This window comes from Cyclospora cayetanensis, unplaced genomic scaffold, assembly GCF_002999335.1.
Source record: "Cyclospora cayetanensis isolate NF1_C8 unplaced genomic scaffold, CcayRef3 CcayRef3_contig_58, whole genome shotgun sequence".
NCBI classification, from domain to species: Eukaryota; Apicomplexa; class Conoidasida; order Eucoccidiorida; family Eimeriidae; genus Cyclospora; species Cyclospora cayetanensis.
Window position 1 is genome coordinate 19,877 of NW_020312568.1, and position 27,309 is coordinate 47,185.

The window sequence follows — 27,309 nt, forward strand, 5'->3', positions numbered from 1 at the left end:
AAGATGGTCGTGCTTGGGGGGCTGTGCTGCCTCCTTGCTGTCGCCGTGGGTTGCGTGCCTCGAATTGAGGCTTTTCTGTCTGCGCCGCAGCGCTGCTGCTCTGCGGCCGTCTGCACGCCTGGACTGGGGAAAGTCTGCCCCCTCAGTTCCCCCCTGCATCTGCCTTTTACGAAAGAAACGGCAAACAGCGGCGTGCGCGCATCGCCTCTAAATCGAAAGCCAGCCCTCTCCCACTCTGACTCTGCCGAATCCGCTTCTGCCCAACCAGGCAGCACTGCGGCCGTAGCAACAGCAACAGCAGAAACAGAGGGAAATGAGGGAATCCCCCGAGAGTTTGCAAACGAGCTGATAGAGAGCTTTGGACTCTATGCCGTCTCCACCATTCATGCAAGGGCTCTCCCAGACACCCGGGATGGTCTCAAACCGGTTCACAGACGGATCTTGTTTGCAATGCAGGTACCACACATACACACACACACATGCACGCAAGAACATTTATATATACATATATATGTATGTTCAGAGGCTTAGATATCTGTCTGCATGTCTACGTGTCTAGACACACACATGCCGATAGGATGCAAAGTTCATGAGGAACCCGTTGAATACACCAAACTCAGCAACGAGGCCCTGATGAGGCCTTGCTGGCTTTATTAACAAGCTCTACCGTGTCAAAGCCTTTGGAGTCCAGGCAGACTATCTGGAATAGTAGATCTCCGATTGCATGGGCGTTCATGCTAAGGTGTCCACCTGGGTCCGCGAAAAAATGTTGTTCCTGCAAATGGAGGGCTCAACGAAGATGTGCGCGCTTCCGAATGTATATAGGATCCAGGCGCTTCTCGGCTTTTTGATGGGTTGGATTGCTTGAGGCTCAGTCGAAGCGCTACGCTGCCGGCACCAGGCGGGGTGTCTGTACGTACAGGTCTGTGTGGAGCGTGTGCCTGCGTTCGGTGTCGCAGCAACTAGGCCTGAACCATAGTGGGCCGTTCAGAAAAAGTGCAAGGGTTGTAGGAGAAGTTCTTGGAAAATTTCATCCGCACGGAGACAAAGCCGTCTATGACGCCCTCGTCAGGTGCTGTGACAGCGCTTTCCCAGCTAGACAAGCGGCAGTGGCTATAGCGGCAGCGGCCTTGGCAGCTGCACTGTGGGGTGGTTCGCTCGAGCAACTGTAGAGGGGCGGCTCACACTGGTCAGCGCAAAGCCGAAAGGCTGCAGCCATGCGGTAGAGCTGCGCATCCTCCGCAGCGAGATGCGCATTTACGCGCTTACGGTTTTTGGTCTGCATGCAGGCTGGCGCAGCCGTTCGTCTCGCACTTGCCGCTTGTGGAAGGCCACGGAAACTTTGGCTCGGTGGATGGAGATCCCGCGGCTGCAATGCGATACACGGAGTGCAGGCTCTCCGCCTTCTGGTATGCCAGAATCTAGAACCTGTGGGAAAGTCTGTAATGCGCGAGTTCTTTGGAGGAAGGGGGAAGAAGAGACGAGGGGGTGTTGGGCCCTCGTGTGCCGATACATATTTGCATATGTATATGTGTGTATTCAGCCAGGACGCGCTCTTTAAGGACTTGCACACGTCGGCGTGTAGCTTTCGCCCAAACTTTGACGCAACGGAGGTGCAGTGCCAACCTCGCTTCCCGCTGTCTCTGCCCGCGAAGGCCTGTGCCCTCTTTTTGCCAATGACGTCAGGGGTGTATTTTGAACCCTTCGGGTTGTGTGGGGTCGAAGGCATTGGCCTCGTAGCAAGTACGGTGCCGGATGTTTGTACCTGGGGATATCGAGGATCTCTGCGCATGCAGATATGGCAGCTTAGGGCCTGCCGATGAAGCGCTATACCTATTTGAAGTCCTTGAAATAACATGTCGCTGCAGGTAGAGCCGGAGTGTCTGCCTGCCCGAGTTCCTCTCTTACTGCTGCAAGGGACGGCGGGAGTTGCAGTGGGCCTGGCAACGAGCCTGCCGCCTCATAACTTGAAGGAGGTCGTCGCCGCTTGCATCGCGCTTATCGAGTGCGTTCACACTCGAAGTCGGCCCTCTTTCGAGCGTCTCCTTGCTGTCCCTTGAGAGTACAGTAGCTCCCAGTGTAGCTCTTTCTCACCGCATTTCTCGCTCAATCCGTGGCAGCCATTTCCTGCTGCTGCTGCCGCTGCAGTAACCGGCGCCTTCCCGACAGCTCGCTATACCGCCTTCTACCAGCACCCGACTTCCCCACAGGAGGCTTGCTGGTGGAGGGTAGCGCAGCGGCTTTGGCTTACAAGGAGGGTCATGGCTCGCTGCGCCTGAGGGCAAGGGGCTTCTTGGAACAAAAAACCAAGCCGAGACATTTCACAGCCAGACAGAAACACGAAGGACACGATGAGGCTGACAGCGAACACACCCAAATCGTCGTCACTGAACTACCCTACGGCGTGAACAAGGTACCTGAAGCTATTAACAATCACTCGCAGAACGCGAAGTACGCGAAGGCCTGTGTGTGTATACGCCACCCTCCATCGCCTCCGCGTTTGCATGCTCCTTCTGTTTTTCTCACTTTCCCTGTCCTTCTGCGTCCTTGCCGCTCTGCTTCTACGCTCGTGTTCGGAACGTCTCTCTGGGTGCTTGTAACTGCCAGATTTTCTGCTTCCATATATCTGCTGCGCATGCATGCCAGGGAGAGCTTGTGCGTCTGGCCACAAGACTGGCTGCAGACCGGCTGCTTCCCGGCGTTGCTGGTGAGGCGACACTTCAAGACTTGAAATAGAGGGATTCTCAAGGCAGCCCATTCCCTAGATAGAGAGAGCCACCAGCCGCAGTATCCTGGTGCCGGCGTCTTGCCGTCAGGGTATAGAGCTGCGAGTTCAGGCTTAAGGATTCAAGTGCAGTGCGAGCATCTACGGAATGCGCAGCCGTACGAGATGAGAGCGACTTTTCCGGAATTCGCGTTGTCTTCGAGCTTTCGCCTGAAGTGCCTCCCCGTGAGGCCTGGAAACACTTGCTGGCACGGACGCCGCTTGAGGTGTCTGTACAGTGTAACTTTGTGGCCCTGAAAGACGGGAAGGAACCTCAGAGGCTTTCTCTTAGGTAAGCCCTTGGTGGCTTCACTCATATATGCATACTGTTCAGTTCGGAGGCGTCTTTTTCCACAGCCGGATCAGGGCCGCAACGTTTGAGACTTTGAATGCGAGATGCATGCACCTCGCAGGGGACTTTTAGAGGCGTGGCTGGAGGCGAGGCTGAAGGCTGTGCGCGCGCGCACTCAACGGGAAGAGGAGTTGCTGCTGGAGGAGCAGCACCTATTAGAGGGCCTGACAAAGGCCGCAAGCTGCAGCAATGAGATCATCAAGCTGCTGCAAGACAGCGCGGATGCGGCTGAGGCAACTCAAAAGCTTACAGGTATCGTCAGTACTGAGGGCTTCCATACTCAAGGAAGGGGGGAGTTGTACTCCGCACTGCTCAAGAGCCGGGTGTATACATGTGCATGTATTTACATGTGTATTCCTAGCCTGGCAACAATGCGGGTGGCCCCCGACTGTGTGTATCTACCCGGAAGCATTTAGCGTTGCTATCTCTACAAGCCTCCGAACAGTTGCCAGCATGCTTCTACCTGTTGTGCGCGCGTGACCCAGGTGTAGGCGTAACAGATGTGGTGCCTCGCACTCTGTGCCTGTGTGTTGCGAGTGGCTGTAATCCCGCAGAGCGTCCGTTTGCGTTCACGGAACGCCAAGCTCAAGCATTGCTGCGCATGCGTCTCTCCAGTTTGCTGCGGTTACAGCAGCAACAGCAACAACAGAAGCTCGAAGAGACGCGCCAGAAGGCCGTAAAGCTTCGGCACCTCCTTTCGGATGATAGGGAGCTGTATGGAGTTATCAAGGAGGAGCTTCTTGAGGTGGCCACGAAGTATGGAGTACCAAGAAAGACGCGATTCCTCCGAGGGGGCCCCCCGGGGAGTTCGCAGGCCATCGATGCTGATGCCATCCTTAATGGGGGGAGAGACGAGAGTGCAGAGACACCCAAGGATACAAAGAGGTATACTTCGCCTAAATAAAGCACCGCGTGCGTCTGGAGGGGGACACAGTGTCATGCACTTATGGATGCTGTTGTTCAAAGAATGACATGTCGGCGTCTGCATAGGGAGGCCTCTCTACGCTTAGGGGGCCTCCAGTGGTCCTGCACATTCGTGCTCCTGCGGAGAGCACGGCTCCCCATATTTTTCGAGACAGGATTTGCATGCGACTTCATGTCTTCGTGCTTGAATTGTCGCTTATCCGGATAAAGGCCAGCACTCCGCTGACGGTGCAACGTGACTCGTGCCTCGGAATGTACCTGGTGATGCTCTGCTGGACCTACGCATGGAGACTCCGCGTGACAACACACTGCATGCGTCTGCATGAGCGTGGGGAAAACCGCTACTTATTGCCTGTTTGTGCTGCTGTATTGCGTTCTGATGATGTGTGTGTCTTCCTGAACAGCTACCTGCTACTCGTCACTGAGGGCGGCCTGTACAAGAGAATCCCTGAGGCTGCGCTTAGCCTCCAACGCAGAGGCTCGACGGGCCAGCGCTGTCAGAGTGCGGGGGGAGTACGTGCAGCTGCAGGCACCAAGTGGACAGTTGAGGCTTCACAGTCGCTAGACACTACCAGCCGGAGCAGCAGCAAGATGAGCGCCGTTGTAGCAGCAACGGCGTGTCGAGACAGCGACTGGCTTATGCTCATCTGGAGAGACGGGCGGTGCCTGTCTCTAAGGGGCCAGCAGCTGCAACGTCATGGTCTAAAGGCCTCTGGGTCGCCCCTTGCTGCTGCAGTCTACAGCTCGCGCCGTCGCGTTACGGGCAAGGCAGCAGCGGCAGATGGTACAGGGGAGGCAGGAGATGTGGCAGGAGAGGGGCTGTGCTGCGTGGTGCAAGTGAACAGCGGCGAGACAGACGGCCGGCTGGTAGTCGCTACGCAGAAGGGCCTAGTGAAAGCTGTACCTCTGCGCCTGCTACTGCCCTCTGGAACGGCGAGGAAGCAGCGCCTCAGACGACTGCTGGCCCTCCGACGTGGAGATCAGGTTGCAGGCTGTGTAACTATATCGGAGGGTGGGCAGCAGAAGGGGGCAGCAGAGAACCAGAAAGAGACAGAGGCGGCAGCAGCGGAAGCGCAAAAAGGCTGCTCCATTGTAATCGGTAGGTTGAAGCACTGGTGAGGTTTTCTTGTTGCATCCCGTATTCAGGCAGGGGCACCATTGAATCTTGCTCGCTGGTCACACCCCAGTATCTCCTCTAAACGCGCATGGAGGTAAGGACCTTATTTTACCGGATCGCGGCATACCAGGTGCCTCCGCCTTCCACACGGTTCCCTTTCTTCTTAGGAACCGCCCACGGCTGCGCCTTGAGGTTTGACGGACAGGCTCTGAGGGACGCAACGCCACTCTCCCATGGCATCAAGGGCATCACACTCAGGTAAGCCCCCGTAACCCTTTCACGTAAAGCGCTGCATGCATGTGGGGCCCTGGAAGGAAGGAAAATGGCTCAGAGGGTGCTTTGATAGGGTGCCGGGGAGACTTAGTGTGCGGGAAAGGACAGAGGGAGCGAACTGCTCGACGGACGATACCCCTAGAGCGCTGAGGAGGCAACTGCTCCCTCGCCAAAGGAGGGCAAATGTGTCTTTCGTGAGGCGTTTTGTGGGGCCGGCGCAGGAAGGGAGACAGAGTAGTGGCGGTAACAGCGGTGCCTTCTGAAGCCGAACCCGCGAAAGGCCATCTGCTTCTCGTCACAGAAAGGGGACGCGGTAAGGCAGCAAAACGTACAGCCGAATCTCCGCCTCAGCCCATCCCCTGCCTGCCCTTGTCTTGCTCTCCTTTTCTGTGCACTCCCTACGCCTCAGGGCCTTTTTCGTTGCCTCTATCACTATCCGCTTGCGCATCATGCTCTATGGATCTTTTTTCTGAAATGTTTTTCGCTGCCTAGCAGCTCCCTACCCCAGCGGCTTCCCGCCTCGAAAAGCCCTTGCCCCGTAATAGGCGGCAGCGTGAAGGCGGGAGGCGAGCTCAGCAGCGCACCGTTCTTCGGTTGCCTTTGCTCCGTTTGCACTCAGGCAAGCTTCTTAGCCTCAAGCATCTCAAGCTTCAGAGACGGGGAGGCACTGGCAGCTCTATAATCCGGCTGCAAAGCCCGAAGGGGCCCCCTTGTGAGGGAGCCTCTGGAAAAGAATCGTCAGAGGGCCTTAAGGACGAGGCTGCAAACGGCCCCACAGAGCAGCCAGCTGCCCTTCTCCTTGGGGAATCTAAGGAGAAGGGGTTCGCGCTGAAGAAGCGCAAACTCGCTCACGACGAGACGCGCGAAAGAGACAGCCTATGCGCTTTGCGGTGGGTTGGGCAATCGCAGCGCTCTCCCCACCAGGAGGTTGCCATCTTGAGCCGAGGCGGTTTCCTCGCGCGGCTAGAGGTGGCTTCTGTCCCGTTACACAGCAACAAGCGCTCGAGAGGTGCAACCCTCCTGAAGCTGAAGGAGGGGCAGCGGCAGGCAGCTGACGCTGCTAGTGCAGCTGTGCTGCTTTACGAGCAGCCCCCCCGCAGGGGGGAAAGTGACGATGCCAAAAGAAAAGTGCAAACCGAGGAAGGCACGACAATGCCTTCGCCCGCTGCAAGGGCGGATGTTGGTACCCTATCTGAGAACTCTTGAAATGTTTGTTTTAATGTGGCGGAGTACTGAGGCGGAGTGTATCGCAACAAGCACTTGAAGGTCAGCTAGCGCCAGGCAGGGGTCCCTTTGGCTCCCTGCCTTCCTCCCAGCGTCCCCGACGCGGAGGCGCAAACCTTGGGCCCTTCAGTCGCGACACTGCACTGTCGGCAACGGCATGCATCCCTCTTAAAGTAAATACAGCAAACACACGGAGGGTGGGGGGGAAAAAACCTTTTGCCAACCTCCACGGAACGAACAGGTAGAAACGGAAAAATCTACGTTTGGTTCCCGGCAGAGCGACCCCGTGGGAGATCCTGGCAGCCTGCCGAGATCTCGGTAGTCCTTTGCGCCTTACACAGCGCGGAGGGGGTGCGCAGTCAGGGGGTTGTTGGATAGCCCTCATGCGGTGGCTCGTGACAGTGCCATGTCAAGCCCCCTGCCTCCTTGGAAAACGGAATGGCACAGCGGGGTATCAGCAAGCATATACATACATTGGCAGCGTCGCGCAGGAGACCCCTTTCGACGGCTGCTCGCCGAGATGGTCGAGCACCCCCGCACCCACGCTTAGTCCTCGAAGAATTTGCTTCCGAGATCTGCGAAAGAAAAGGGCCCTGCTTGAAGCAGCGAGTCTGACCGCGATGCCGCGTTTGACGTAACTTGGGAGACGGTGCGCTCTCCCCGGAAGATTCCCCAGTGCTGCGGAGGAAGAACCGCCCCTCCCTCCACCAGCACGAGGCGCCTGAGCACAGGATCCTCGAGAGACATCCCGCCCTCATGACGCGTCGTCTCGAGCTGCTGCAGGAGGCTGCAGACCGCTTCGGATAGAACCCGCGTTGCCTGACGGGGCATCGCGTACTCGAGAGCACTGCCGTTCAGAATAGTGACTCCACGAGGAGGCCCCTCTCCAGCGGGGGGGGCCCCCTGGGGGCCCCCCTGCACCGACCCGAACCATCGGGTAGCGGCCTCTGGGTGCCCCCCCAGCAGATCGACGATCACAGCTCCCGCCTTCATCCCGCGCATCCACTCTTGCGGCAGCAGTTTCGGAGGGGGATCCCCCGCGGCGCTGTCAGGGCTGCAGATCACAATGTCGCTCTGCTCGGTGAAGCGTCTCAAGCGCTCCCGCAGCTCCTGAAACTCCTCCAAGGCTCCCCACGAAGGCACTCCGCACAGAATCGCCAGGAAAGTTGCCCCCAGCGACTCGACGAGCGGCTTCACAGAGAGGCTGGGATCGACCACAAACACCTTTGCCCCCGCCCGGTAGGCAGCCGCGGCTGCATGCAAAGCCGCAGTGCCCCCCCCCAGCACGAGCACCAAGGCGGGATCTATCCGGCCCGCTGCCGTCGTTAGTCCCTTGACGAGCCGCGGCAGCGCGTACAGCGCCTCGATGACTGCCCTGTATCCCCGGAGCGCCTCCAAACCCGGACTGGTGGCGATCCCCCTCGCTTGGATCGCGGGAGAAGAGACTGCCAACGTGACAACGAGCCAGTTCAGCTCGGCAAGGAGAGACAGTAGGGCGGAGCACCGGCCTGCGGGATGGCAGCACAGGAGGAGGCGGCTTTTCGCCCCCCTTCTCGCGCTGCCTGCTGTTCCCTGAGGATTTCCCCCGCCGGGTGCTCCCTCCCGCTGCATGGCTGCGGAGTTTTCCGGCAGAGCCGTTGACGAGCTCGACCGCTCCGAGAAGGGCAGGAAGCACTCCAACGGGGGGGTCGAAGGGTGAATCACGACGTCTGCCACCGCGAGGATCTCCTCCGCAGTGCCCAGCTGTGCGCCGAACACCACATACTCCTCGTCGGCGTAGGGGCCCTCTGACTGCCCTGCGCTTTCCAGCAACACCGCGAACCCCATCTGCCGCAGCCGCTTCACACCCGGAGGGTCCAGAGGTACAACAACCCCACCCCCAAGGCGCTCGCGCAACACCCCGACCGTCTTCTTGGGAGCTGGCCACGCACGGCTCTCCGTGTCTGCGCATGCAAACTCCTCTTCGATCCTGAGGGGCGGCCAGCTCCGAAGTTCGCCGGATTTTCCCACTCCCAAATGCCGAAGCGCGTTGTTCAGGCTCGAGAGAGACTTCTTTGCTTCCCCCGGCACAACCGACACCTGCGGATTGAGAAAAACGGGGTTGTTGCGCCGGCTGCCAGGGGGCCCCCGGGGGCCCCTTGAGCGCATCAACGCGAAGACGCGGGGAGACCTCCACACCTCGATGATGGCGCCATCCATCGGCCTCATTCTCTCTAGAAGCAGCGGATTCACGATGTCGTTGGCGCCCACAAGCAGGGCGAGGTCGTAAAGAAAGATGGTAGCATTTGCCTCTTCTCCCGTTATGATAAAGTGGGAGGGAACCTCTTGCAAGTAAAGGGATATGTGGCCTGTTAAGCGACCCGCAATAGGACTCACGGCGAAGGCGACTCTTGCGCCGCAAAGCAGCAGCTTGGCGATTTCGGTCAGCTCTGCAAAGCAACGGCTCAGAGCGAAGCCATACCCCGGCACAATAAGGATGCGATGCGCCTTGGAAAGGGCTGCAGCCAACGCACTTATGTCCGAGATATGCCAGCAGCCCTCGAATCCATGCGAATCGCGACGGTGGTGCTGCTGCTTCGTGGGAAGCTGCCGCTGCTTCTCATGGCTGCCGCGATGGCGCTGGTGGAAACGTTCTTGCTGCTGCTGCTGCGGTAACGGCTTGGAATGAGTGGCGCTGGAGGAGGTAGGAGCCATGCGGGGGGAGAACGGGGAAGAGGAGCCTAAGAGCGGCATCCTGCTCGTACAGGCAACGAGAACGTAGGGCGACCTACCCTGAACTCTGGCACTACGGAACCTCCTGGGCAAAGGCTCGAGCTAGCCGTTTTCCTACATAGCAGGAAAAGGCAGCCGCATGCTTTGGGAGTCTTGCTAGAGAGAGAGGGAGCAACGGACAGAGGGCCCTTAGTCGTCCACCCCCGCACCCCCGGCCAGTGGGGCCCCTTTTTAATGAGAGATCTGCCTTTCAGAAGTACTCATTTTCAAGAAATCCTGTCGAAATAAACTCTTCGTAGCATATACAGACACAACGCACTGCATGGCTTGGAGTACGCTAGTCAGGGCAGCATCGACCGCTGCCAAACACCTCGAAATCCAACCCTTTTGCTGCACACCCGCGGACATAAAGGGTAACGTTTGCGCGGAAATTGCATTTCTCGTCGTAAACCGAGAGAACGCGTGAATATTGGGAGGTATACAAAAAGGGGCTTCGAGGGCGCCGCTTTTGATACCTTGCAGGAAGCATTCATACAACAGCAGGGAGGCCTCTCATCGGTAATCCGAAAGGCTGCTAGGGGGCCCTCAAACGCGTATGCGCAATGATTGAACAATGGAAATACACTCTGTGCGCTTACATATAGTCGTTTTTAGGTATATGCACGCTTTTTCATCATGAGTTGTCCATGGTATAACCCTGTATGCATGGCTGCTTGATTCCCCTGTGCGGCGCGCATTTCTGCAAAGCCCTTCTTGTGAGAGGAACCCCGACTCGAACGCATTGATCGCGCGCACACACGCACATACACCGACACACAAAGACACACACAGACATACACATTTGCATTCCTGTTGCTAGCTCCTTGTTGGCGCCTCCCCTCGCCTTCCCCAACACTCCCTGCCCGCTGGACGCCCTCTGCGGAGGACCCTTAACCTGCAGAACTGCCCAGAGACATCTTTCGCTTTGCGTCTCCCCCACGACACGCTATGGACATCATAGGGGGCGGCAGCACGACGACCGAAGCCGTTGCTTCATGGTAGGCTGCCTGTCTTTACACTATGCCCTGCTCCCAGCCCCCAACCTTCCGATTTTCCCCCCGATTTCCCCCCCTCCGTTTTCCCCCTCCGCTACGTGTTGCCGTATCACCCTTGAGACCCCGTGAGGTGTCTACGCACCTCAGAAAGCTGGGGCGTTTCTGCGCTGTCAAACTCTCCCCATGTTTCCTCCTGCACACACGCCGAGCTCAAAAAACAGCCTCCGCCGATCTACGTTTCGGAGTCTCACGCCAGGCCCCTGCTGCTGCATATAGCTTTCCTTAACTCGTCTTCACCAAGGAGGCTGGAGAGAGCGGTGGAACGGCTCGCCTCCAACATCTTGCCACGGAAGTCTTCGGTTTTTTTTCTGCGCGCCTCAGGATTTCTTGCTGGCAGGATGTCCGCTCCTTCGCACCCTTTTGCGACGAGATCGAGAAATCCAAGCGGGCCGCAGTCGAGAGCAGAAAAAGGCTTGCCAGCGAGACCAAGGGTGTGACATTACTCACACACACAATCACACATACACACACACAAACACATACAAACACGAACACACACAAACACATACAAACACGAACACACAAAAACACATACATACACACAAACACACACAAACACACCCACCCACAAACACACACATATTCACACAAAAGCACAAACACACAAAAACACACACACACAAATACGCCAATCTCTGGGGCATTTTGAACGCATCACCACCTTCCCTCCTTCTTGAGGATCTCCTCCTTCTCGAGACGCAAAAGAGAGCATCCATACAGCCCTCTGGTAGTGACACCCTTCTGGGTCGCCTCGAGTGTCTCGAGGCGACCATGCAGGCGCGCACTATTTCCTGAATTTTTAAATTCGCCATGCGCTCTCACGCGGTGCCGTGTAGTCTGTGAGGAATTCTAATTGCGTTTCCCTCGCATGCCTTCCTGTGCGCAACATCTCCTTCTCCTCCTCAGTTCACCGTCGCCTCTGGTCGTCGCTCATCGCCGCCTCCTCCGAGAGCACACACGGAGAGGGTCGCCCTCCTTCACCAGACAATGCGGAGGAAGACCAGGAGTCTGCATGCCCGCTTCGCATGCAGCCCCCCCACTCCCCGAACGGCCCCTCCGAGACGCCGGCTGCTGGCGAGCACCTCAAAAGCGCAACGGAGCAGCTCCTCAAAGGGTACCAACAGGAGGTAGATTCCCTCACCAAGCGAGCCAAAGCAGCAGAATCCGCCTTCCTCAGCCTCCTGCAACGCCTCCTCCAGCAACCGGGTATCGTACACGCCTCAAACTATATATCTACGTGCACTTATATTTGCATGTATAGATGTGTATGTATATGTACACGTATGTGTATAGATGTATAGTGTATGTATGTGTATACGTATCTGTATAGACGTATATGTATGTATGTGTACATGGACGTATGTGTGTGTATATAGATGTATGTGTGCGTATAGGTGTAGGCAAAATTGTTTATACAGATCCACACGTATACACGCATACAAGCACCCAATTAATCACGCATACACGCGTAGCAACACACCCATACATATATACATAGAGAGCCACTGCTGCTATTATCTGTTCTTTAGCAGCGCCATAGCGCCATCGGCAGCGTAGGGTGATGGTTTTTGTGATTTGCGTTGCCAGATCTGATGGTGATCCTAAGAGATTTGGAAGCCACATCAAAGCTGGCGGCTTCTGCACCTTCAGCCTCCGAATGCGAGTCTCTGAAGAGACAGCTGCAGCTCCAGGCAGACGCAGCCAGAGAGCTGGCAGAGAAGAATGCGAAGCTGGAGAAGGAATACTTTGTGTGTTTTGGCCTCAAGGGCCTTCCTACTTCCCAGCATGCATGCGATGCCACTGAAGAATAGCACAGCAGTATTTAGGGAAAATAGCGGCGTCGGAGGCGCTGGTTGTTCTTCTTTTCACGCATTTCTCTTAAACGACCTGCGCGAAATCTGTGCAAAAAGAGATTGAGCTCGATACTGTATTGGCGGTTTAGTAACGCCTGTTTCAGTGCCTTGTGTGGTGATGGTGGCTGCAGGAGTTGGAGTGTGAGATTCAGCGGGCAAAAGACCAAACGATAACCGTGCGGCTGCTAGAGCGGCAAGTGCAACAGCAGCAGCAGCAGCTGCAGCAGCAAGAGCAGCAGCTGCAGCAGCAACAGCAGCAGCTGCAGCTGGCTCTTGCTGAAAACGCCCAGAGCAGCGCGAAGAAGCTCCAGGCTGTAAGGCCTTTCCGTCGTGTGCCTTGGCATGTTGACTTTAATGCTTGGACTGTTCAGACACTCGAGGGCGCACGATTTGTTTGGGGAGGGGTGTATGGGAGGCACTATCGGATACGTGGATGGCTGCGTTTGTGATTGACTGCATCCGGTATGTTTGCGTTCAGCTGGAGGTTGCAGAGCAAACCCATCAGCTGGAGGACGCTCACCAGCAAATTGCTCGGCTGGAGAGGCGGCTGCAGCAGCAGCAGCAACAGTTCGTGTCGGTAAGAAGGCGACGGGCGTTTTTTGTAGCACTGCTTTTGCTGTAGAGGGTAGAGCAACTTTCCGTTGCGCCTTGCTTCGTCACCTTGCTGCAGGTGCACTGGCGCATCGCGCAGAGAGCTGAGAGCTCCTTCGGCGCGGAGAAAAATCTCCTATGCGGGATAGTCGTGGGGTGAGGGGGGGAGTGAAGTGCATCACAGTGGAGAGCTTATCTTGTGGAAACCTCTTGTTCGTACTCGGACTGTTCAACCAGCAGCATCATGTGTCGGTGTTGGGGGATGCAGACTCAAGAAGCGCTGGAGAGACAGGCACACGCCTTAGCGGCAGAGCTGCAGCTTCTCACGGAAGCCCAGCAGCGAGAAGTACCCAGAGAAGGAGGCAAAGGCAATAGCGTGGCAGCGCATACAACCAACGCACTGGTAAGATCGCCAGTGCACGAGAGTCATGACCAGGGGCAAACAGCGTAAGGCTGCGCTTCTCGACACACAGCGGCGCTGTCCTCTTGCGTGAACCGGCATCTTCATCTTCCGAACTGTGCATGTTTTGAGTGGCCGCTTCGTCGCAAGCGCCGCCGCTGAACCCAGCGAGCTTCGACGTTTAATGAAGGCGAAACAGAAACAGAGAGAGGAGAGAGAGTAATAAAAGGAACAGCGCGGGAATGGCACGTTGCAAGAATCACGGCTCCCAAGGCTGGCTCGCTGGCTTACGTTCTTTGTCTTTGTTGCTGTGTGTGTGTGGATCGACTGCTTTGAGGCCTTTAGAAAGCATTGCAGTCTGCGCAAGGGCGGATAAAGGAGCTCATGGAGACAGAGAAGAGGCTTGAGGCGGATGTTCAGCGCGAGCAGCAAATGTACTGACACCCGCACAGCCCATGTCATAGGAGAAGGAGCAGCAGCTGCAGTAGCAGCAGCAGCAGCAGCAGCAGGCAACTGCAGGCAACTGCGGCTAGCCAGTGTATGCAGGTGTCTGTGGATGGAGGGCCTCGTGTGTGTGCCTGTGCATGTGCAGTCAGGTGCACTGACATGTGCAGAGTGTGGCATATATAGATACATGACGATACACATAGACATGTATATGTGGAATATATTCGTATATCTGATACGCATGTGTGCTGGACTCCTGCTGCCCTCCAGGCGATCCCGACTGGAGGAGGCGCATGCCAAGGCTCTTGCTGCCGCCTCTAAGAAAGCCGAGGATCTTGGCATGCGTCTCGTGAAGCTGGAGGTAGAACTGGCGCAAAGGGCAAGAGGGGTATTACCGGCACCCCGCTGTGCTCGCTCCCTGTTTAGCCTCTATTGTGGTGTATGTGTGTATGCCGCTCGCGCGTTGAGTGCTCCAGAAAGACAGCTGGGGGTGTTGTACTTTCTTGCCTCCGCCCCCGCCCCCCTGGGGTTTTTTTTCGATCCCTCTCCCTCCTGTGCATGCGCTCTTGTTGGGAGGCGAGCAGCAGCCCGCACGGTGAGTGCTGTGCGTCCTTGGTGTGCCTCAGGCGGAAGTGCAGGATCTGCACCGCGAACGGCTTTCAGGAAGCTCCGGGAGGCTCCCTGTGGGCTCTTCTGCCAGTTCTGGGTTGGCAGCGGATCCGCGCGATGCGCTGTTGTCAAGTCTCCGGGATGAGAACGCGCGTCTGCGAGAAGAGCTGAAAGCTGCGCAAGAGGCTGCCGAAAAAGCCTCGGAGGCGAGGTCTGCTCGACTTGACGGAGTTCAAGCCCTTGAACCCAGCCTTCACGCGCTTCATCCTGCTGCTGCCGAAGCCGCGGCTTCTGGGGGGGCCCCTCCTACGGCGGGTTCTGTGGGGACGGGCGTCTTGCAGCTAGTTGTCGCCCAGCGCGAAGCCTACAAATCTAAGCTTGCTGAGACCGAGCAAGTGCGCATAGACCCTTCCGACGTTCTAAAAACATGCCTTTTTTCACTGAATGAACCAGAGGCTTGGCGCCACCCAGCGCGAATTCCGATGCCTTACACAGCCCTCCTGCGCCTGCTGCGATGCGTGGTGTGCGGACTCCCTCTCTGTGCTGCAGGAGAGAGACTCTTGGCGCGCCGCAGCGCTGAGTGAGCAGCAGAGCCGTGCGGCACTCGCCGTCGAGAACTACAGCCTCTCCTGCGCCCTGAGGGAGGGGGGGGCCTCGCACCCAATTAACGCCCCAGAGGCGAACCTGGTGGCCCTCCGGGGGGCCCCCGGACCTTCGGGGGGCCCCCCCCCCGCCGTGGAGATACTCGGGGCCTACAGCGACGGGGAGGGGGCAGAAAGCCTCAGCGAGGAGACTGACGGCGCAGCAGCACCCCTGCCCTTTGTGACAAGCCTTGGGCAACGAAGGCGGCAGCACAGGAGTCGGCGAGGCCCCCCCTCCTTCGTAAAAGGCGTCATGGCCGTGGCAGACTGCGTGGCAACTGCTGCTGCAGATACAGCGCGCAGCATTCTGGGTTCCCGGGGGGGCCCCTGCGCAGACACCCGGGCCTCGCGCACCCCGGATTCGACAGCAGACGGCCGCAACACGCCGGCGCGGGGCAGCGGACGCCTCCAGCAGCAGCAGAACTGGCAACATCTGAGTGTTGGCGAGAGGGTTGTTGTCATTTGGGGCCGCATGCTCCTGTCCTCGAGAGCTACGAGAACTTTCGCGCTCATCTACTTCACTTTGCTACACACGTTGGTCTTTCTAGTCCTCTTCTTCGCAGCGGACTCCGCCTCGAGCGCAGGAGGCGGGGGGCCCCCAAACGTGCACGCGTATCTCAACGAGTAGCGCGATCCCGGGGGGAATCCACCGGTGTCTCCCTGCCCCCCCAACACCCTACAACAACCCCACTACAACCCCCGCAGACACATTCATCTAGGGTGCTAGGGTCTGTACACCCGACGGGGCAGGCGGGGGAGGACGAGACCCCCCGGCGTTTAGATAGCGCCATCTGTGCACACCGCTATTTACACTCGAAAGACTCTTGCCCTCGCATTTAGGGAATCAGAGAGCCCTTTTACTTGCGTTGCATGCAAAGCTGAAACCCCACTCGCCAAGTGGCGATTCTAAGGACGCATTGTAAGCAGTGTTCCTACCCCATAGACCCCCTAATGAAAAAAAGGAAAAAGCTGCCCCCCATGGCAAGCCAGAAAACGCAACGAAAAAGCTGCACGGAAACTCCTGAGGATCAACGACAGATAAAAGCCCCAAAGCCACTGAACAGGGGACGCGTACCGGCGCAACCCGGCCGGCCTCCCTTCTTTAAAGCGCAGGGGGGCCCCGCCCCCTCGCGCATGCACGACAGTCTCTTGCAGGGCCCTTAGTGTCGCCGGCTCGGCGCAGCAGATCGTTGTGTTTGGGATATGCAAGGCAAAGAGACACCTTGTTAGCGATAGAGGAAGGCGAACGCGGCTGCGCCGCTCACGCAGCGCGTTCAAGTGTATCGCTGCACGCCAGGAGAAAGGCGTTCGCTGGAAAGTTTAGCAGGGAATGAAATGAGGTTTACGGGGAGGCAGGGGCGATTTCAGTCCCTACGGTAAACTCCTCACGAAGGGCCTTACAAATGTGGCAAATAAATTCGTTAGGGCCAGCGCCGGGTACAGTGCAGCCCTTATGAACACCTGCACGTATGTACATACACTCGAGAGCCCTGAGCGTGATAGTGCCACTGCACTTCACTTGGGAGTTTTCCACGAACGCTTGTCTCGGGCATATCAAGATAATGATAGACGAGCAGTCGCTCGCAAAGAAAAAATGCCGGGGAGCCCTCACAGGAGCTCACCTATTCTGCAGTCGACGCAGTAGACTCTCTTGCTGGCCCCCTTTCCCTCGCACTCGAGAGGCTCTACACAAACCTCGCAAAGCTTGTTGGCGCTGTTCTTCTTGCTGCATGCGGCGTAAATTCCCTCAGCCGTCTGCGTGCCATGGAGGACAGCCCTCCCCCTCTTTACGCGCAGATATCGTTCTTTGCATTCTGGGCAGATGCGGCTACGATTCGAGTAAAAACAGGATATATCCTGACGCGCAGAGCACCGCAAACGCCAGCATGCAATGCAGACGCCAAAGGGGTCATCTTGAGGCAGAAGCACGCAGGCTGCGCTGGCCGCCTTCCGGCAAGCGAGCAGCTGCCATTACAGGGAACACACCCCAATTTTTGCCGGCAGAAAAAGCAGCATATTTCACGCACTTTCCCCCAAGCCTCTTGCTGCTTCGCTTACTCCCCCCGTTCCCTTCCCTTCCCTCAACTCCCGCCCCCACTACTAGGCCTGCCAACGCACCAACGCTTCTTCTTCAGACAACTGCCGCCTGCAGCAGCTGCAGTAGCCGCAACCCTTGCAGAACCAGTCACCGTCTGGCACCTGCATGCCACATCCGTAAACACCAAACCCCGCCCCTTTTCTGCGGCAAGCGAGCACTGAGATTTGAAACGAGAATGCCTTCCTTAGCAACACGCTTGGGAGCAAGGCGACAGCGCGAATACGCGGCGGGATACCGCACGAAGCTTTCAGAGGCAACACAGACACCACCACTCCAACAGTGCGAGGAGACGCCACACAGGCAGCACCGCAGCTAACCGCAAAAGCTCCACAACAACACACCTCCACGGCAACGCTGTACACTCATCCCTCCTAACATGCACAACCCACCCTCCTCCCCTCGCGATCATTTTCATTCGAACCTGAAGCACTGGCGGAGAGAGACACTCCATGTGGAATGCCCGATCACAAGCATCGCAAATCAACATCGTCTCTTCATTCTTATTGGACAGGCATATCTCGCAAATCTGAATGTACAGCGCACGCACAGCTGGTGACGCCCTCCGTCATCTCGTGCGAATAGGCTGACAAGGCGATGATAGTGATGGAAATGCAACAGCAAAAACAGCATCCCGTCAGGGGAGCTCCCCGACAGCTACGCAGGCCTATTCATCGTCTCTGTTCAATTCGTGAAAGCATCGCCATAACAAATTTCCTCCACCCCTTTTCTGCATCTCTTCTTTTAAACAGTCACCCTCGGCATACAGACAGACAGACAGACAGAGAGACAGACACATATGATTGCGCTATCCTCCGCTTTCGCGCATCTTCTCTACGCTGTGACTGCGACCCGCCTTCCCCGCTGTGCCTTGCGCATCAACCCCACGCGGTTCCCCCCTTCCCTTATCCCTCTCTATCCACAACTCGACCCTGCATGCGCTAGCCGAGATGCCGATGCTGGCTGGGCCCCACCTTGCAATCCGCACACTGCCACGGAAATCGGGTAACCATGTCAAAGTTCAGCGGCGGCTCGCAGCAGCTGCGCGCAGAAAACGTGCATGCAGCCCGTACAAAGCGTTCTAGTGTACAGACAGAGATAAACACCTACAAAGCGTTCTAGTGTACAGACAGAGATGAACATCTACAAAGCGTTCTAGTGTACAGACAGAGATGAACACCTACAAATAGTTCTAGTGTACAGACAGAGATGAACATGTACAAAGAGTTCTAGTGTACAGACAGAGATGAACATGTACAAAGAGTTCTACTGTACAGAGATAAACACCTAAAAAGAGTTCTACTGTACAGAGATGAACATGTACAAAGAGTTCTAGTGTACAGACAGAGATGAAGACCTCTCTTGTGCAGTGTTGTAGAGTGAAATTTGCAGAGCCGCTTCCCAGGATTCAGAATGCCATTTGTGTATGTCTGGGAAAGGCGCTACTCAGCCAGCCAGCCATGGTCGGCTAGCGGACCCCATCGCAAAGAGGGTAGCTGCTGAATGGCAGCCTTTGCATCGCACCTTGCATGGAAACATCGCCTGCACTTGGAGCATATGAGAAGGCCTTTGAGGTCAGAGTCGTTCCTGCAGTTCTTCTGATGACACCACACGGCAGGCCTCTCGTCGACCTCTTCTTCTCGAGAAGTTTCAATACCTGCTCCGAACGCATGCAGCAGGAATTCCTGAGTAAGCACGCCGCCGCTCCTCGGCGTACATACACCCGAACTCAGATCTCCACTGCCCCCCCTGCACACAGAGGGGCTTCCCTGTTCTTCGTCCTCTTCTCCTCTGTTGGGGTTGTAGGCGTCCGGCAGGAGGGTAAACGCTCCGACGCATGCAGACGCTGGCACGCCACTGCATGCATCGGAAGCCCCAGCTGGCCAGACGCTGCAACTTGGGCAGCGCAGCTCGCCTTCAGCTTTCACCACTGCGAGACACACACAGAGAAGAGACACCCCATGACAGCAGCTCCCTGCTCCGCAGAAGCTGCTCGCCCGTCTGCAGAGAGCCGTCCTGCGCGCTTGCGTGTGCGTGCGAACCTTTCTTCTCGCAGGCGCCGCAGTATTCCCGTCGGCTGCTTCGCCGGATGCCTTCCTGATACAGCTCCCTCTCCTGTTGCACAAGGCACTGAATAGCTTTCAGTACCGCCAACTGCTGCTCCACTTCCCCTGCAGCGGCGGAATTCGCAGCGGTAGCCGGGAGATCAACGGGGCGTTCCGATCCAGAGGCGCTCCAGGGGCCCCTTCCATACGGCAACGGAGAGAAAGCTCTCGCACAAGAGTCGGCGAAGTAATTCTTCATTTTGGGGATAGTGGACAGCCTGGAGTCGCGAAGGAGGGTGCGGGTGTCGAGGGAACTACGAATGCGCGTGCTTCGCACGCGTAGGCCACTGCGGGATGCGAAGGACGCGAGCTACTGGCAGCGGCAGTGTCACATGAGCGAACAACGATGAAACACAACAATTCGAGCCATATCTGAAACAGCGGACGAAATGAAGGCTTGGGAGCTACAGGGCAGCGGTTCTTAGGGACGAGCTGCGTGGTTATATCGGCCCGGGATTTGAACATGCGCTGCTTCAGACGGCAGCGGTGTCCAGTCCGGGGGGTATATATTGCGCTTGCTGCGTGATGCTTGAGAGAAATTGATTCTTCTTTCAGCGTGCCTTTGCCATTCTTCTTGCCGTTCATCGCGACGAATCCAATGGTGCGCCGTAAGCACCACGGCGGTCGGCATTCCAGGTGTTCGTACACCTCAGAGTGCACCAGCCGTAGCGACAGCGGCAGTCCATCTTCGCGCTCTAGAGCCCCCCGATGTCGGCGAACGAGCAACTCTAGTGAAATGCACTTAGTCCGTAGCTCTAGGCGCCCCAAACACTCCCGACACCACAGGAGAAACAGGAACCCCGAAGGGAAAACAGTAGCCGAGGCGGGCTTAGCAGCCGCTGCGGACGATACTGCGTTGCTGACACAAGTCGCCGCGCTCAAAAAGAAGGTCCAGTGCAGGGGAATCGCCTCCCCAGGGGTGTATGGGGGCAGCGTGCAGCAGCCGATGCACTTGCACCCAGCAGGTAGCTGCCACCAAGAGTACCCACCCCAACAGCAACAGCCCCAGCAGAGCCACCCGCATCATGTACACCATCATGCTACCCAGCGACTTCTGCTGTCTCCTAGCCAGCTCTCGTGGATAAGGCCTCCCGACAAGGCAGTGCTCGAACCTACGATGCCTGCTCGACCAACTTCCCTCTCCTCAGCATCAGAGACTTCGCCTGCCTGTCCATGTGTCAGCACGACCGCCACAGACCAGGCGCCATGCAAGCATCAGCAAGAGCAGCCCGAGAACCCACAGCAGCAACAGCTCTTGCAAGAAAAACGGCGGAGGCTTTTTGAAGCCTTAGAATCTCGTAGAGCTCTGAGGCATCGCCTCGCAATGCGCTGGATCCGTGACAAGAACTGGAATAAGCTCATTGCGAGTTCTTCTCTTGGTACCCCGGCAAAAGCTTCGCGTTTGTCGGGTTCTGCTCCCGCTGGAATGGCGCAGCAGCAGCAGGAGCACAGCACACTGCCAAGGACTGTACCTGCAGCAGATGTCAACTTCGTCTGCCGAGATGCAGCACCACCATCAGCCTCATCCCCCTTACCAGCACCTCCAGCAAAGGCCTTCTTCAAGAGATGGAGTTTTCTAAATCCACACAACCGAACTGGGGAAGGCCTGTATCGCTCTCATAAGTTGACGTTCTGCAAATTTTACAGACAAGGTCCCTATACACAGGTTTTTATGTAGCTAGATCTCTTGTTAAGTGTCTTCGTTCAGCTTCTTCTGCGGCTACACCTGCTGCTGCTCTACTGTCCCCTTGTTACTTTCCTCGTTCGGAACGCTGCTGCTGCAGGCTGCTGCAACAAAGGGGAAAGCTGCCCGTATTTCCACGACCAAACGCAAAGCCGCGCATGCGCGCTTTACCTTAAAGGCAACATGAGCCACATCATAGCCATGCCAGAACCTATTAGCCCTTTCCTTAGAACCTCCTGCAAAGTTGTTTTCTGTGCTGAGCTTCCTCAAAGGCCCTATTTCCCCCCTTCGACTCCAGACCAGGGAGCCTCTCCTGCCTGCTCGACTGACGCGCATGCACCTGCATTTCCTCGAGTTTCAAGTCTCGTGGTGGTAATCGTTGCTTCTGCGAACGCGAGCTGCCTCTACGCCTGATGACACTGTCTCTCTCTTTGCCCTCAGGTCTATGTTTCGAGCGTTCGTGCAGCCTGCTTCACGTTGCTGAGCTTGTTCCTGTATGCGGCAAATTCCTCCAGGGTGCGAGTGACTGCTTGCGCAGAGCTGCCCGTTCCAGCTTTCTTGGCGTTGCTGTTTCTTCAATAAAAGCCGTGAAAACGGCAAGCTTCCCCTTCAATGGCCGTTCAGCATGTCTTAAGGGGCTGCGGATGATGGTGTCTCCCTCTAGTCCTCCGGAGCTCTGTGTATATGTCTGCATGTATCTGTGGCTGTGTGCGCGCTGCCTTTCCTTTCTCCTGTCAGGCCTCTGTATTCTGGGTGCTCAGTGCATCTACAGGCACGAAGTCGATGAGCATACGCAAAAGGAAGCTGCTGTTGCCGTATGCCCGCTGCTACGGATGCTGTCTGTTGCTGGTGCATGCGCTGCCTTTTGAACGATTGCTGGCTTGCAGCCCGTCTTCGATGGCTCGCGACCAACACGGCCTTTTAGGTGCACCGGCATCTGGGTGGTGGTAATGGTGGGGTTGTTGTTATTATGTGCTACAGGGTGCTCGCGAGGGCTCTAGCAAGACCTACGCGCAGAGGAGAGGCCCGCAGGGGCCCTCTGGGGACTTGGGGGGGTCTACGACTCTTGGGGGGGCCCCCTACAACAGCAGCAAACTTGACTCTAAGACGGAAGGCATGGAAAAAAAAGTAAAGGGAGGGGTCACTCCCTGCCCTCGGTACTATGCTGCTGGACATGTTCCACTGGTTGGCTCGAAGCAGGCTGAAGAAGCTTTATCGGGGAGTTCCCCCGAGGAGAGAGTGCAGCCTAAGGAGGGCGTCTCTGCCCAGACCCCTCCGGTGCAAGGCGGTGAGAGTATGGAAGACTGGCCAGAAGTCTATCTGCCGCTTTGAAGCGAGGAGGCCTCTAGAGCTGCTTGCTGCTGCCGATACTGTGCATATGCCTTGCGTTCTAGAGCGAGGTTTAGTGTGATCAAAATGCAGCCAAGACGCTGCCGATGGAACGTAGATGAGCGGTAACGGTGGGGCAAAGGGCTACGCCTTCTTTTATTGACTAGGCTGCTTTTCATGATCATATCCTTGCCTGTGGCGGTTGATGCGTGTATTTATTTGGAGGGATGTATATATATATATGTATATATATATCCCTCCAGACCCCTTCTGTCAACTCCTGCGTAATCGGCCCCTCTGCCCCTTGTGCGCGGGAGATTCAAGAGCGCTTCAAGAGGAGCTCATTCAGAGCATACACATGTGCATCAAATGTACATATTTATAGATATGCGTTATGTCCGCATTCCTGAGCGCTGTCACCGCTGTGTCGGGGCTCTCCTCAAGCGGATACTGTGCCGTCTCCATCTGCTGTGACGTGGACGCTTGCCGTAGCGTCATGTTGCACCTGTGTTCTGAGATTCCCGTGGGGTAGTAATATAGAGTCACCTCTGCTGGCTCCGGTTTCTTTGGAAAGGTTGTCGGCTTCTCGGCTCTCGCGGTCTGGACTCACGCGTAAATGAGGTCTACAGTTTTTCAGCGATCCCTTCCATCGTGGCGGGGTTAGAATGCATGTGTATGGCTCTGTGTTGATCTGCCCGCCCTTCAGTCTCTTCGAAGGTTAGATGGACGGCCCTGTCTCGGAGGGGTCCTGCGTGGCTGCACCGGGAGTGTTCGTGTGTATTTATTTGCATGCGTGTATCTACCTCGACACGTAGCGCCCCTAGATGCGTAGCGTTGTTGCAGTGCCGTTGATACGTAGGATCTTTGCTGTGATAAGGCGGCCCTAGAGGAGCTGGAAAGAGCAGCTTTTTTTCCTCCTCATTCCCACAGCCCCTGTGAAGCCGCTCTAAAGGGGGAATGAGGGAGAAATTACGCCTTGTAGATTTTAGAATCACAGGCCACCTGCCCAAACGAGCGGCGTCCGGCTGACGCCGCTCAAGACCCCTGAAGGGATTTTGTTTGTCTCAAAAACCTCTATCTACACAGTGGTCCTTTTCTGCGTAGATCGCTGTCTCTTTTTCAGTTTTTTCCCTTTTAGCACACAGGATTTGGCGTACGACACATGCGATGCCCATAATCACCTGCTTTACTCTCAGAGGGCAACTGCTTGTGTTGCTCTTCGAGTTAGAGTGTGGCTGTTAGGTTGTGCACTGCGCGGCTGGCTTTCCCGAGTCTGCGTGCAGCCTGTTTGCCGCACCTAGCCAGCTCATCATACCGCAAGGAGACACACGGTCCCCTCTGCAGTCAGCTTGTGCTGCTATTTCGGAGTTCGGTGTGTATGCCCTCCGCACAAAGCAGGGAGCATCCGCAGCTTTGAACTGAGACGCCCGTCCCTGCTCTGTTTCGCGTCCACCAACACGAGACTGGGGGCTTCTTGGTGACGACTTTACACGCCACTGAGAGAAAGAGCAAGTTGGCAGTCCTTCTGGGTGTGTTCAGGCACGTGATTCTCTGGGGATGGGCAATCAGGGAAAACGGCCCGCTGTCTCGCGGCGCCTTCGTGCTCCACGTTGGGAGTTCTGCATTTTGTGAAATGCGCACCCGGTGTATGCGTATCTCCCCTTCTGGGGTGGTTAAGTATCTTCCCTATGCATCGCTGTAAATATGATACGCATAACACAGCTTCTAGACTTCTCGCTTTTATTTTCCATATGTTCCGTACTGCTAAGATTTTTGCCTGACTTGTGTATATCATGCCGCCATGCCAAGGCGTACAAGGGGACGAGCGTTGAATCCTCGTTTTACCCGCCTCCCTACAGGCGACCATCAGGTTCAGACCTTCCTTCTGGGGAACAGCGTCTGCCGTTTCACGTGTTTGTAGAACTACAAGGTATCTATAAATCCAAAAAATGGCCCCCCACTAAATGGTCCTGCTCCCTTTTAGCCTCCCGTAGCAATTCGGCAAGAACTATTTTCCAAGAGTTGGAAAGTCAGCACCGCTTTAGAAGGCCTTGCAGACTCTGATGCCACAGTTTTTTCGTACTACCTCCCGGTAAGAACAAGTGTATATGGATTGAAAAGGAGCAAGCCTGTCCATACATAGTGTGAGCATACATGCACAGTCGTACATTACTATTCACGTAAACAACAGATAGGTTTATGTATTACGGATGTCCCTTTTCATGGAAAAACTTGGATCAAAAGATGAATGCTGTGGCAGGCGAAAGTGTAGCACAACAGGAATCAGTTGACTGGCTGCTTGCAATTCGTAGCACACAAACTTTTGCGTTGCCGCTTTTCATTTACTTTATGTGTATGCAATAGGATTTAGTTATGTCATGGCTAATCGGCTTGGTCGCTCCTGTGCATGAGCTGTTGCACTGCACAGGGAAAAACATCAAGATTAAGAGCTTAACGCTGTGTACCCGTGTGCCAAGTGCTATGTGCGGCGGCGTGCAGATGCATGCCTAGAGTGCCCCTGAAGTTGTAGCTGGTTGCAACGCGGTTGCCGTACCTTCCCTCGAACCGAAAGCTGTGGGATGGCCGCAAGAGATAGGCAGCGCTCTTATCAGGGAAAGGAAAATGGGTTTTTTGGCATGCTTTGATAGACTTTGGGCGCTGATTGATCTGCACAGACTGACTAGTAGATTTGGAACACATGGTGCCGTACTGGCTTGGATCACTAGGGACTGAACTTTGATGCATTTTCCAGAGGCGGTAGAGGCAGGTGCCCGAAGCACTATGCCTCAGCGTGTGTCTTCTAGGACGTGAGACACAAATCAAGGAAATATGCCAAAAGCTGTCCAAAGGGTGAAGCCACTCTGTGTGGGCTTCAGGCGACAGCGCCACTAGCACCACACAAAAATGAGTGCTGCTATTGCAGGCGATGCCTCTTTAGCGTCCAGAAGAGTCTAGAGCGCCGTCCAATCTCGACAACCAAAGGCCGAATCACTCAAATAGCCACAGGAGCGCTGCATACCAAGGAGAGCCACTCAAGGCCTACGAGGAAAAAGGCATATGTACAACCAACATACAAGGACATATGTAATGCTCTAGCACCAAAATAAAATGACACATGAAAAAACACAACAGGCAATCTTGGAGAACGTGTGGGGAGATAAACTGTCTCGAGTTCTCCTCATTAGTGACCCTCTTCCAACGGGCTTGTACCCACAGGACGTGCCTCCGAGATCTTACAGAAACCTAACCGTCTATCTTAGCTGTTTTTCTTGTCGGTCTATCACTCACGTTCCTTTTCCTCCGAAATATTCAAGGTGACGATGGCAGCAGTGATCCCGGCGTTTCGCGTTGTGCATGTGGTCTGTTTCAAGTTCAAGCCGGACACTCCACCCTCTGCGCTTCTAAATATGGCTACAGAAGCCGAGGCCCTACCCGAGTGCATCAAGGGCATGCCTTTTGCCATTTCTTTCCGGCCAACCTTCACTCATGAACGTGCTAGGGGATTCACCCATGTTCTGTACTCCCAATTTAGCAACGCCGAAGACCTCAACAGATACTCAAGTCATCCAGCTCACACAAGCTTTGTCGCCAAATACAAACCATTCTTCGAGGATGTTATGGCCGTAGACATCGAGTTATAACCGCATGCATGCTCCTGTTCAAAGCTACTTGGGACGCTTGAATTTGGTTGCACAGTCCCGAAGAACCACATAGGCTACATCAGGAAATGTGAATCGACTACAGGATGCTCCATAAGAACCTTTGACGGCCTTGAAAAGGTGGACGGGAGCCGTCTACGGCGGTGCAGGCCATCCTCAGGCCTTCCCAGCAAGAAACACTGTTAGAACAGGAGAGAATCAGTTCTGAAATAGTGTTTGCGCAACTAATTTACAAAGTCTACGGCTTTTTCATGACGACTATTTGCCCCGCATGCCGCTTCCACCAGCACATGTGCGATTTGCTCTTTAGGGTGTAAGGCTCTACTGAAGCGTTTTTTGCCATGGCGTACGCGCCTAACCATGGAGCGCAGTCTGCTTAAGACGTTCAGGGTATTGGCTTGCGGACGAGCTCAGTATCACTAGCCTTGTAGATATCTACAGCAAGCGGTCTCGGTCTGCCCGTTTAGTTGTTTTCGGTGCTTCCGGCTAAAACGAAGCAGAAGGGTTTGTAGCACCTGGCTAGTAGCGCTTCGGTGGGGTAAGAGCTCCGATAAGAGCTTTGGCCTCTTTAGCGATGAAGCGCATTGGAATTTACGACATCATCTGGAAGGCCCTCGCACGTTGTCAGCCCTTCGATGCTTTTGCCCCCTCGCACAATGGATATGAGACCATGCGTGTTTTTTTCCGACGTATGGGAGCTGCCGCAATGAACTCTCCATAGAAAAAAGTGCCAAGCTGGAACCGGTGACGACAAATGTGACGGTACTTGCCCATGGGCTTCCATTCTCGTGTGAAGAAAGCTCTCTCATGCTTTTAACGCTGCCCAGTTTTCAACTGGAAGATGGCGAGCCCCCTTCCCTTGCCACAATGCCGAAACAGACGTCTTCTGTCATGCGATTTCCTCTCCATCTTCCTCCCTTTCTTCCTGCAAAAAAGAGTCATGAGGGCGAGCTTTTTTATAGGACTACGTGTTTGAATGTCTGTCTTTAGAGGCCTCTATGGCCCAACCTAGTTTAGGGTGAACGTATGCGTGGGAAACTGTGTCTCAAGGGCGGAAACGCATTCTTCAGCTCTGAGTCTCAGGTGGTTATATGTACCTCTTTTCTCCTCAATTTGTCTGCGAGCTGGCTCCCTGTCAAACTCCTGAATAGAATCCGAAAAATCTATTGTTCACCATAATGATCGCCTTACTTTTCAAAGCCTCTTCATAGTCCAACTGTAAGCAATTTCCGATTTCCAGTGTTTCGTACCTTTTGGCATGAGCATATATCTTACCTCCCTAGCAAAATCTGCTTCTGCTTCCATGGCATTTCGTTGTTCCTCCTCCACACCTTCACGGTACGCCTCGAGAGGGAGCTTTTCCTTCACAGCTGAAAAAGTACACCCATAATAAATTTACGGAACAATGCACGCCACGGCAGGAGTAAACTCAGCGT

The 27,309-nt window shown here is 55.7% G+C and overlaps 5 protein-coding genes across 5 annotated transcripts; 3 read left to right on the forward strand and 2 right to left on the reverse strand.

Annotated features, from left to right (window-relative positions):
• Positions 1–3: 3 nt before the first annotated feature.
• LOC34623017 (DNA gyrase subunit A) lies at positions 4–6,485 on the forward strand. Its single transcript, XM_026335044.1, has 12 exons — positions 4–456; positions 960–1,072; positions 1,290–1,409; positions 1,544–1,613; positions 1,869–2,005; positions 2,149–2,258; positions 2,864–3,056; positions 3,178–3,368; positions 3,671–4,001; positions 4,445–5,069; positions 6,148–6,304; positions 6,340–6,485. Exons 1-12 carry the CDS (start codon positions 4–6, stop codon positions 6,483–6,485), a joined length of 2,646 nt encoding a protein of 881 aa, XP_026190829.1.
• Positions 6,486–7,200: 715 nt separating this feature from the next.
• LOC34623018 lies at positions 7,201–9,387 on the reverse strand. Its single transcript, XM_022736157.1, has one exon. The coding sequence runs from the start codon at positions 9,385–9,387 to the stop codon at positions 7,201–7,203; it is 2,187 nt and encodes a 728-aa protein (XP_022592390.1).
• Positions 9,388–10,353: 966 nt separating this feature from the next.
• Positions 10,354–15,629, forward strand: LOC34623019 (protein CASP). Its single transcript, XM_026335046.1, has 11 exons — positions 10,354–10,403; positions 10,782–10,891; positions 11,367–11,666; positions 12,048–12,208; positions 12,445–12,601; positions 12,787–12,890; positions 13,173–13,307; positions 13,650–13,738; positions 14,022–14,346; positions 14,378–14,755; positions 14,910–15,629. The coding sequence occupies exons 1-11, from the start codon at positions 10,354–10,356 to the stop codon at positions 15,627–15,629; spliced, it is 2,529 nt and encodes an 842-aa protein (XP_026190831.1).
• A 714-nt stretch (positions 15,630–16,343) lies between these two features.
• LOC34623020 lies at positions 16,344–19,400 on the reverse strand. The gene is made up of 6 exons (XM_026335047.1): positions 19,139–19,400; positions 18,621–19,026; positions 18,071–18,137; positions 17,521–17,616; positions 16,765–16,858; positions 16,344–16,519 (listed from the first exon to the last, which is right to left on the reverse strand). The coding sequence occupies exons 1-6, from the start codon at positions 19,398–19,400 to the stop codon at positions 16,344–16,346; spliced, it is 1,101 nt and encodes a 366-aa protein (XP_026190832.1).
• A 6,134-nt stretch (positions 19,401–25,534) lies between these two features.
• On the forward strand, positions 25,535–25,855 carry LOC34623022 (stress-response A/B barrel domain-containing protein UP3). The gene has a single exon (XM_022736161.1). It carries the CDS (start codon positions 25,535–25,537, stop codon positions 25,853–25,855), a length of 321 nt encoding a protein of 106 aa, XP_022592394.1.
• Positions 25,856–27,309: the final 1,454 nt, after the last annotated feature.

Bases quoted from the DNA above. Each gene is read 5' to 3' on its own strand.
- LOC34623020 (XM_026335047.1), bottom strand. From the start codon at position 19,400: ATGAAGAATTACTTCGCCGACTCTTGTGCGAGAGCTTTCTCTCCGTTG. The intron at 17,617-18,070 runs GTGGGGCCCAGC...CAGATTTGCGAG, and splicing joins GGCAGTGTGCGGATTGCAAG to ATATGCCTGTCCAATAAGAA. The intron at 16,859-17,520 runs GTTCGAATGAAA...TCTGCGCGTCAG, and splicing joins TCTCTCCGCCAGTGCTTCAG to GATATATCCTGTTTTTACTC.
- LOC34623018 (XM_022736157.1), bottom strand. From the start codon at position 9,387: ATGCCGCTCTTAGGCTCCTCTTCCCCGTTCTCCCCCCGCATGGCTCCT.
- LOC34623019 (XM_026335046.1), top strand. From the start codon at position 10,354: ATGGACATCATAGGGGGCGGCAGCACGACGACCGAAGCCGTTGCTTCA. The intron at 13,739-14,021 runs GTACTGACACCC...GCTGCCCTCCAG, and splicing joins GTTCAGCGCGAGCAGCAAAT to GCGATCCCGACTGGAGGAGG. The intron at 14,756-14,909 runs GTGCGCATAGAC...TCTGTGCTGCAG, and splicing joins AGCTTGCTGAGACCGAGCAA to GAGAGAGACTCTTGGCGCGC.
- LOC34623022 (XM_022736161.1), top strand. From the start codon at position 25,535: ATGGCAGCAGTGATCCCGGCGTTTCGCGTTGTGCATGTGGTCTGTTTC.
- LOC34623017 (XM_026335044.1), top strand. From the start codon at position 4: ATGGTCGTGCTTGGGGGGCTGTGCTGCCTCCTTGCTGTCGCCGTGGGT. The intron at 1,073-1,289 runs GTGCTGTGACAG...GTCTGCATGCAG, and splicing joins GTCTATGACGCCCTCGTCAG to GCTGGCGCAGCCGTTCGTCT. The intron at 3,057-3,177 runs GTAAGCCCTTGG...TGCACCTCGCAG, and splicing joins CCTCAGAGGCTTTCTCTTAG to GGGACTTTTAGAGGCGTGGC.